This window comes from Charadrius vociferus, unplaced genomic scaffold (assembly GCF_000708025.1).
Source record: "Charadrius vociferus isolate BGI_N301 unplaced genomic scaffold, ASM70802v2 scaffold39, whole genome shotgun sequence".
In the NCBI taxonomy this organism is placed as follows: domain Eukaryota; kingdom Metazoa; phylum Chordata; class Aves; order Charadriiformes; family Charadriidae; genus Charadrius; species Charadrius vociferus.
Window position 1 is genome coordinate 5,005,806 of NW_009650188.1, and position 10,237 is coordinate 5,016,042.

A 10,237-nucleotide genomic window follows, 5' to 3' on the forward strand; every position below is an offset into this window, starting at 1 on the left:
GGAAGGGAGTTTTGACCTAGAGGTCACAAAGCGATTCCCGTAATGCTGTTGAAATTTTTTTGGTCCTGCTGTAACGTACTTATCACCTGGCAAGTACCCAGACAGCAAACAGCCCCTTGGTGTAGTAATGCTGATACCAGCCAAAAAAACCCCCACCCCACAGCATGCAATGTACTGGGCAGGGGGGAAGGAAAAAAAAAAAAAATTCCCAAGCTTACGGCATCTCTGAAAACCTGACTTCAATTGCAGCCTGTTCCTTCAGCCACCATCCTCCTCAACTGCCCTTTGCCCTTGAAAGGAGAATTAGTCTCCCCTATTTCATTTCACAATGAAACAAAGAGGCTCTTCACCAAACTACTTAGAAAAATTATTTCAGCAGAAGTTCACCTCATCCCTGCAGCTGCTTCCATACAACGGAAGACTCCAACAAGAGAGGGACAGACGGGTTTGACATCTCCAGAGGAGATTATTCAGTCGTTTTCTCTACGCAAGGGCCTATGATCCTTCGCATGCATGTCCCTGAGCAGCAGACCCTGTGTGAATGCAGGAGAGCAATAGAGAAAAAAAACTCGACTCCAGCAAAAGAGTTCTGTGCAATCTTGTAAAGTGACAGAGAAAAGCGGGGACCGGGATGAGGCCGTAGCTTCTGCTGGGCTGTCTCAACGGGACCCATCTGTCCAAGGCCTTCACTACATGGTACCGAACCAAGGACTTGGACATCCCTGCTCACGGGAAACAAAGTGTCTGTCACAGCACAACCAAATCATCACTTCAGGTTACTACCTGCTAAAGGAAGGGACTTTAAAACACCAGACAGACTTCAAACACAGCCAAGCGCAGGCTGTCCCCATGTCCCACCAGTAAGGCTGGGTGGGGTGCACCTCCGTCCCTGCAAACAGCCCTCGGAGCAACAAGGGGTTAAGTCTCTGTCCCTGTGCAAGTGTGGCTGGGTAATCTGCTTGCCTGATGGGTAATCTGCTTGCCAGACCTTGTACAAGGAGAGCAGCTCCCAGCATGCAGAACCACCAGTCACCCACTGGTGTAGTCCTCCCACCTGGTGTTCAAGGAAGGAAGTAATTGATGCGCTGGGAAACAGATTTACATCCTTGTGCAGAGAAAAGCTTCTCCTCTTTGGGGACAAACACCATCATCCTGGCCACCTCGTCGAGGGCTGCCTCAGTGTAGCGAAGTCCACGGGCCAGGAACGCATCCCGCGCGCAGAGCTTCACGTGGTGGTACTCCAAAGGCAGGAAAGGCACAAAGAAATCAATGAGGTTCTCTTTGAGGAGGTGGCTGCGGGCATAACCGCTCTCTGTAGCAAAAAGCAAGGCAAAAACTTCAGAAGCTTCATCTGAGAGCTGGCATCCCTCTGCGAGTCAGGGGGCTTGTCTCCCTGGGGGGGCTGTCTTGGCTCATCCACCCATATGTGATGGGAGAGAGGTACCCTTCCACTTGTGAAGCACTTAAGTCTGGTCACAGAGCATCCCCGTGGCTTGCCCACCTCAGGCCAAGAAAAGCCTGAATCCTCAGAGAAGCCTTGATACTTCCCTGCGGTGTAAGGCTGCCTCGCAACCTGGCCGTTTTCAGGGCTGAAGGGGGCAAGGAGGACTCACAGCTCCCTCCCGGTGTGCCTGTTGGAATAAAGGCTGGTGCCACAGCACAGGGGGGATAGGACTGCGTAAGCAAAGCCCTGAGCCGGGGCAGAGGGGCAGGTTTGCGGGCAGCCTGCCCACACCATCCCACAAGCGAGCCCGGCTCTTACCTGCAGGCTCTTGCAGCTCCAGCCGCAGCCGCTGCTCCAGGAACTCCATGGAGATCTCCTCCCGTGCCCGACCAGCTCGCCAGAAGTCCAGGGCTACCTCATTGATGGTGTTGCCACCGAGATTGCTGCAGACAAAAGGGAAGTCACTCAACTGTGCCCCTAGAGATGAACTGCTGAGAGTGACCAGCAGCCTCCCCTACAGACAGGTCTCACCAGTTGCTAGCAATAAAGATTTACCATTTAGGATCAGCATCTGAAACACTCGCAGAGGAACAAGCTATCTTCCCAAAGAGCCCCTTTCTATAGGTGTCTATACAGCCATCTTCCCTCTTGTCAGCCCAGACCCTGGGGCAGCTGCTTTCTCTCACAGGGCAGGACCAGGAACCAGCAAAATCCTCCATCTCCATCAGACCCCTGTTCTGGCTTGGATGCCATCGACCTCGCAGGTGACACTTGGCTCAACACCAAGCTCTCAACAAGCCACCCCTGAAAGTCCAAGTTGTAGGGCAGCGTGCGTGGCAGCAGTCCCACTAGAAGTAAAGGTCCAGGGCAGGGATTCTAGTGGGAGCCCAGGACTTGGCAAAGCATGCGCTGCCTGAGGGACAAAACAGCGCAGTTCCCGTGTGAGGACTCCTCTGGACACCCACTCTGGAGGCAGCTCTGTGGTGGGGGATGTGGGTCCTGACAGTCATTAAGGCTCCTGGGCAGCCCCTCGCCTCAGAAAACGGTTTAAGGCCAGGCAGCCCCCGCGTGCTGCCGAAGGGTTTGCAACAGCCTCAGACAACAACCCCTAGTCCTGACTGCCCCACCACCAGTGAGCTGGTGATACTGGGAACCAGCTGGCTGCAGGGCTTGTGTAGGTGGGAAGCAGAGAGACACTGGGAGACACAGTGCACCCGTCTTTCCTCTTGTGCCAGAGGCTCTGGACCCATTCCTCAAACAGAGGTGAGGCAAAATTAAAAAGCCACCAGTGTTCCCCCCACTGCCTTGTGGGGGTGAAACAGCTTGTGCTGCTCCTGCTCCCACAAAACCCATGAGAGAAACAGCCCCTTTTGACTGAGGACAGGCAGCCAGTCCCACCTCACCCCCACCACTCAAACGTGGCCAAAGCTGCAGGCCAGAGCCAGCTCTCCTATAACAGGTCTGTGTCACACTGCCACCAGGTATGATGAAACCCCCCCAGGATTACACGTTGCTGCAGTTCAAGGCACCCTGCTCCCCTCTGCTTGGTGGCACCAAGGGACTGACATCACCCCCCAACACCTGCACGGCTTGCCAGGTAGGACACAAGGTCAGCTCAGCGCAGCTGGCAGCACATCCCACTCTGTCCCAAGCAACAAGGGAGAATCTGCTCCCTCCACCATGGCTCCTCCCAGAGGCCCACACGGGTAGGACTGAAATGTAGCCAGTTCCACAAGTGCCCGGCACAGATACAGGTCTTCCATGGGCAGAGAAACTTCCCTGGGGAATCACCAAGCTTGGAGGTTAGGACATTCGCCTGGAACACCTCTTGCTGGAGCCAAGCTGAAGGCTGTAAATCCAAAATTGAAGGGGGCCCAAGACACGTGCCTCTCCTTGGCATTTCTCACTGGCTACTTCAGGCATGTGCCTACCTCACATCTCGCTTTTGAGATGTCCTACTTCTCCCCCGAGATGTGTCCCACCTAGGCCTGGGTTGGGACAGCACTGGGGTGCAAACATGCCAAAAAACTTTTCTCCCTCTGGATGGGAAAGGGACCAACCTCCAATCACTAAACCACAGGGTGAGCCCATGCCAGGATCAGCCCTCACAGTGCAGCAGACGGATGGCACCTCAGCCTGCAGCCACGGCCAGGCAGTGGGAACTCCCCACCTCCCCCTCCCAGCTACCAGTGCCACATTGTACAAGAACTTCCCACCAAGATCCTGCAGCCCCAGCTTTGCTCCCTGGAGTATGGGATCTCCCTGCTCAGCTGTCCAGGGTGCAGGGGGACACCACACTAGCTCTGACTCTTATTGGTTCCTTGTCTCAAAGTTTAGACAGTGGCTCAGGTGTCCCAGTTAAGGTGGACCTCAGGTCCTCCTGCAAATGCCCTGTACCCAGGCAGGATGCCCAGCATCAATAAGCAAAACTGACCATGGAGGCAACCACCTCTTGGAGGAGCTAAACATCTCTTTCCTCTCCTCTGCAGCCTGAGCCCCTCATAACGCACACCTCAGGGGATAAATTCCATCACTTTGTTCCTCCCCATCCCTTTGGAGTCCCAGAAATCACCTGAGGAAGAGGAAGATGGATCTCCGGTAATCCACCTCGCCATTGTTGTCATAGTGAGTCATGAAAGGCTTGATGGCATTCAGGAGGCCGAAATGAAGTTTCTCTGCCTCATCGAAGATGAACAAGGACTGCTTGCAGAGCTGCATGGTCTCGCTTATCTGCTTCTTCAGCTGAGCCTGCAGAGCAGCAGAGAGGAGCGTGAGCAGCTCAGCAGCAGCCACTGCCACCAGACCATCGTGCAGGGGCTGAGCCTGGATGCCGTGGGCTAACCCCAGCTGGCAGCGAAGCACCACATAGCCGCTTGCTCCGTCCCTCCCAGCCAGTGGGACAGGGCAGAGAACAGGAAGAGCAAAGGCAAGTAAAAGTGTGGGTCGAGATAAAGATGGTTTAATAAACAAAAGGAAGAGGAAGAAGAAAGAAAGAAATCAAAGTGATGCAAAGGCAATCATTTACACCTACCACTGATGCCCAGCCAGTCTCTGAGCAGCTGGGGTCAGCTGTCCAGTGTGTGTGCCCCCCCAACTTCTTGCACACCCCCAGACTACTGACTGCGAGGGCAGAGTGTGAGGAGAAAGCCTTGATACTGTGCAAGCACTGCCCAGTGGTAGCTGAACACCAGTGTGCTATCGATGCTGGTTTACTCAGAAATCCAAAACACAGCGCTGTATGGGCTGCTGCGAAGAAAATGAACTCCATCCCAGCCAGACCCAGTACACTGGACTGTCCCCATGGCAACACCATGTTTTTGGCTCTCACCTTGTACGAGTCCACGTACTTGTGATGAGGGAAGTGGAAGAGCGATATGAACACCCTGACACACTCGCTCTTCAGCCCATCCCGGTACAGGTGACCGGCCACCATCCGCGCCACAAAGTTCTTCCCCGTGCCGGACCAGCCGTGGAAGGAGAGGACCAGAGGCTTCTCTGGCCGTGGGCTCTGCAGGAACCCTTGGACCGCCCGGATGACAACCTCTTTGGCCAAGTGCTGCCCGTGGAGCTGCCCATTGAGGTCTGCTTCTAGCCCTGCAAGAAAGAGAGCAAGAGCTCAGCTTTAACTTGCAAGCCCCGTTGCTGCTACTGCTGCAGGTGGAAATAAAAGGAGATACTGTGTCAGGCACTAAGCCCACACAGCCCTGCTGGTGGGGCTGCCTGTCAAGAGTGTCTGAAGCGACATTAAAGGCACAGGGTTAACGAGACAGGCTGCCTATACCCTGCTTCCATCAGCCACTGACTGCAAAAAGACACAGATCTTCCACTGACTCCTTTTTTCCTTTGGGAAGGGGAGGAGGTATTTGATGACTGCAGAGAACACTGAAGCCCACAGGCCCTCACAAGCTCCCAGCAGAGAGTATGGATGCCAAAAGTCTCAGGGACAGCAAAATGCAATGACATCTGCGCGGGGCTTACCCACAGCTCTGGGTGTACCCTGCTGACCTGAGGCTGGATACCGGGCCAGTTTGGATCCCACTGCATATGCCTGGGAGCTACTGGATGAAGACAGGGCTCATAGCAAACTGGAGCAGATACGCTGCACAGGAAGGAGCAAACTCTCTTGCAGTCTCAGAATTTCAAATGAATAACGGGAAACAGGACTTAGCTCAGCCCCTCACCTTCCCACTAGCTCAGCACTCTGCTCAGAAATGCCCTTTACTTACATTGCTTGTTAAAATAGACTTTAAAAGAAGAAAAGCCCACAAGCAAACAACAGAAGAGACAAAAGGGAGAAGCAGCAGAGGCAAGCACTGCTTGGGGTCTCCCAAGTAGAGCACAGCACCTACCTGTGATATTGTTGATTATCCTGCAGTCTCCTGTCTTGCAGCACTTCCCGAAGCTGCAGTACCAGGCAGAGAGGATCTCCAGGTAATCCTGGCCCACCAGAGGCAAGCTCCAGCCTGGAAAAGGCAGAGGTCTGAGCAGAGATGTACCAGCAAGTGTCTTCTTTTGTATTTTGTGTGGATGCTCAGCTGAGCCCAGTTAACGACAGCCCTCCTCCCAGGTGGAGGGGGTCAGACACTGCCCCACCAGGCAGCCTGGGCTGTGGGGAGGGGGAATAAGCAGGTAACGGGCAGCAGCTGGCTCAGGCAGGCATGGAGAGTGTTTGTGGCAACCCAGGGTATGCTGAGCAAGGAGGGAGATGTCCAAGGCAGCGACCCTTGGGAAGAGAAGGGAAGGACAGCATCCACGGGAGCTGGGGGCACAGAACCCCCCATGCTGGAGGAAGTGGGGTGTTTAGAACCCATCTAAACCCCTCTAAAGAGAGGGAGAGAAAGGAGGAAGGTGCTTACCTGGCCTGGGACTGGACTCTTCCTCCTCCTCTTCTTCACAGCCCTCCTGCCACACCTTGCACGCCAGATACTGCCAATACTGCTTGGAGAGCGCGCCCACAGCTCCCAAGTGCTTCTTCACAGCTTCGTACCTCACCCTGCCCCACGGTCCCCCCTCTGCCACGGGGCCCTGCTCCTCTTCCCAGGGCCCCCACGGCGTCGCTCGGCTCCCCAGGCACCCCGAGTCACCCAGCAGCAGCAGGCAGCAGGCCAGCCCCAGGCAGGACAGCAGCCTGTCCTGGCCCATGATGGTGGGTCGGGGATCCCCGTCGGGGTGGGAGAGGACCCTGCCCCAGTTCTGCTGGGTGTCCGAAGGCTCCCAGCCTCCCTTAAACCGCCCGAGCTGTGATCTCACTTCCTGGCCGCCTGCAATTGGGAGTCGCTGGGAAAGCTGTGGGCTGGTGTCACCACCACGCCAAACATGGCCCGGTGCCCACCTGGCCCCTGTCCCATGAACAGAGACCCCGGCGGACTCCCCTGCGCTGGGCTCAGCACAGCTCCGGCCAGTGCCACGCTACAAAACCCGACCCTGTTCCCAAAAAGAAGGCACCGGGCACCCCTCCGGTCCCTGTTCTGCACAAAACTCGGAGCATGTCCTCTCCCCGGGTCCTGCCGATCCTCACTGGAGGGGAGGGGAGTGGTTCCTCTTCCAGCCAGGCTGGAGAGATGCCCACGGAAGCTGCCGGACACCATTACCAGCCTGCTCACGCTGAGCTACATCACTGCAGCCTTCACACCGCGGCACCAGCAACAAATGCCCGGGGAAGGCAAATAATCTGTTTTTTAAGTAGCCCTGGCGGCTCAGCTGAAGTTTCACTGCCACAAATGCAAGAGGTGTTGGCAGTTGTTGTCCATCAGGGTAATTTCCGAGGGGACACAAAAGGACAACAGGCATAAATAAAGGAGCAGGAGGAAGTGGATGAGTCAGATCGGCAACACAGGGAGTGGCAGCGGGCTGTCCGGGCTGTGTTTGCTGCCTGCTGTGCTATGAGTTCAGTTTAGTGATTAGATCAAAGCTGTAGGACAAACGGTTTTGCTGCCGGCTCTGGGACGGGCTTGCTGTGTGACACTGGATGTGTGTCATTCCTCATCAACCCTCAGAAGTGCTGCTGTTTACTTTTACACCAGTGCATCTTCATACACCAGTACATCCACACACTAAGAGGTTTGGTGGGCTCCACTCAAGCAGCCAGGAATAAAAATAATTCAGATCAGCTCAGAACCACCATGAAATCACATACCAGAACGGAGGTACAACTCTTACCACCACTAAGCTCACCAACAACCAGTTTTCTGCAAGAAGCTGTAAACCCCCTCCTGTATGGGAAAGCACAGTCGTTAGGGCTGGCTGCCTGTGCTTTGGTAGGAGATTCTAGGATCCTATGCAAAGCCTGGCTGTGATTTTGGACACAAGTACACACACAAACTCAGCTGGGGTGGGAGGGTGGGAGTTGAAAAGTGGATAAGCCTCAGAAACCTGCATTTTACCTTAAGCTGGTTTACTATAAGAGACTAACACCTCTACAAGTTACCAAGCATCAGGGCAAGTCCACACACAACTTATCCTAACCAAGATGAGGCCAAGATGAAAGCCTTGGACACGGAAAGAATTTCAAGGTTATCCCACGTGCTTACAAAAATAAAAATAAGAAGGATATTAAATGCAATTCATCCAGCCTGGCAATTCAACTCGTTCAGGTGGATGGGAAGTGGGATCCAGCACCGCCAAGGCGTGGAGTGGAGCATATCACCATCTACAGGTGGCTACAAATATTACACATCGGCATTAAAGATACTGGTATTGATGTAATCGCTCCCTCCAGCTTAAAAAGCAGTGAGGCTAAAACCTTAACATCAGTTGCAATAACCTAAACAGAACTAAAACTCCTGCACGTTAAAAAAATTAATTAAAGACTGAACTCACCGTAGCCATAGCAAATTAACCTATCAGCCTCTAAAAACTAGTTGAAATAATCTGAATTGAAGCATTTATATACATTTATAAAAAAATTCATAGCTGTACATTCAAACTCTACCCTTCCAGGGATAAGTGCTATAGATGAAGAAAGCTTATCAAAAGGGGCAGCATTCATAAAGATTAGATGCTTCCATGTTTCAAATGAAAAAAGCAAATTCTGAAAGACAGAATGAGTGACTGTTCAACACCAGCCCAGCCCCACAGGACTACGGCATAATTCCTGGGATGTCAGCTTCGCTCGAGTGCAGCCCATCGTAAGAGCTAGAGGGGAAAATAAAAATAGTTGTTTAGTAACCTGCCAACTACACCCTGTTTGACTTGGCTCTGAGGTTAGCAAGGCACTGGAGTGTGTGTGGGGAAGAAAAAAAAAAAAAAAATCCACATCCCCAGCTAATTCAATTCCCTTTGCAGGGCCTTAGGGAGGAAATTATCCCCATGGACTAGACGGGAAGCTGCAGGAGACTGGGAGAGATCCTAGTGCGCTACATGGAGGAGAACTGGCTCATACCTGACTTGGGAAGGATGGGGCTCGGAAGAACAGCAGTCAATCCCCTGCTACAGCTTGCTGGGATTATATTCTTCCCCCCTTTTTTTCCTGCTTCCTCTGCTGAATTCTCAAACACTGGCTATGGTATTTGCTAATGCTTCGGCTGACAGTCCTGCAGGAAGAGGTAGATGTGGGGATATGCACGGCCCCAGAGACGATACTAGGATGCACGGCTTTTCACCTCACAACTGGTTATTCCAAAGCAGTCCTGGTGAGCAGCAACCACCCGATTAAAAATCCATGATCTTGAGTCAAGTCAGGTCTTACAGCGCAGACATCATCTAAAAAGAAAGAAAAAACAGCACTACAAAAACGTGCCTTTGTCTGGCTTATTCAGCAGCCCTAACACAACTCGGAACAAGCAAACACTGAGAGGGAACCTTGCAATCCAGGATTTTATAGTACAAGCTGTATCCGCGGGACAGGGAAATGCTGTGCATACATCCTTTTATGTTTTTTTCCAGTTTCCATAAAGCAATTCCTTCTGCACATCCATAGATGAACTCTTGACAAATGGCAGGAGTAGAGTCGCTCTCCGGCAGCTCAGTATAACACAGCTATGGATTAGATCACTAAATAAAAGGAAGATCTGGAATAAAGGATAGAAAGGAAGTCCTTCCCCTCTTTCCTTTCTTTTTTTGGGCCCCGCAAATTCCCATCCCCGGGCTCTTTAAAATATTGAGAGACACCACAAAGAAAAAACAACAGAGCACCCATCCCACACGTGGTATATATGAACCAAGAACTTATTTTCATTTCTAATTTTCAAAAATCAGTAAAAATTTGTAGCAAAAGAATTTCAAAGAAATTCAGGGAAAGTGCTTATTTTCAAACCCCTTTGGTTTTCCATTGTCTCAAAGTTGTTTCTGCTCATTCTTCTGTAAAATTATGTTCATTACATAATCAGAAACACTTTAAAATCTTCCAGTTATACGAATTCTCACCCCGTTACTAAGGCAAACCACTCCAAAATTACACAGCAGTAATACAACAATGTACTTGCAAAAACAGCTCTCAAAACTAGCTATTTCAGCCTTTCAAAACTTAAAAGCACCTGTAACTTCAAGTTGTTGAACTGCTTATATACAAGCAAGAATCCTGTCCCGCCCCCTGAACAAATTGGCACCTCAAAAATAGAGATGGAGGATATAAAAAATTATTGTCACTACACAATGCTAGGAGACAAATAACCCCAGAATATCTTCCTCCCCCAAAACTCCCTAAATAAACCCCCAAAACTAGTTCTTACAAAATTCAGCAATGCTGAAGTCCAAAGCTTCAACTGAGAAACTCTGGCTTGAAAAAAAGCAGGTGCCTTTGGTGTTTCACAACACCACGCTGATGCTACAGGCCAGGTCAAAAACCATTCCTGC

General features: G+C 51.9%; 1 protein-coding gene across 1 annotated transcript; it reads right to left on the minus strand.

Annotated features, from left to right (window-relative positions):
- Positions 1-1,061: 1,061 nt before the first annotated feature.
- TOR3A (torsin family 3, member A) lies at positions 1,062-6,586 on the minus strand. The gene is made up of 6 exons (XM_009892845.1): positions 6,301-6,586; positions 5,794-5,907; positions 4,773-5,038; positions 4,017-4,192; positions 1,763-1,887; positions 1,062-1,312 (listed from the first exon to the last, which is right to left on the minus strand). The coding sequence occupies exons 1-6, from the start codon at positions 6,584-6,586 to the stop codon at positions 1,062-1,064; spliced, it is 1,218 nt and encodes a 405-aa protein (XP_009891147.1).
- Between the last annotated feature and the right edge of the window lie 3,651 nt (positions 6,587-10,237).

Coding starts and splice junctions, on each gene's coding strand:
- TOR3A (XM_009892845.1), bottom strand. CDS start 6,586: ATGGGCCAGGACAGGCTGCTGTCCTGCCTGGGGCTGGCCTGCTGCCTG. Junction 4,193..4,772: donor AGTACGTGGACTCGTACAAG/GTGAGAGCCAAA, acceptor GCTGCTCTGCAG/GCTCAGCTGAAGAAGCAGAT. Junction 1,313..1,762: donor GGAGCTGCAAGAGCCTGCAG/GTAAGAGCCGGG, acceptor TTTTTGCTACAG/AGAGCGGTTATGCCCGCAGC.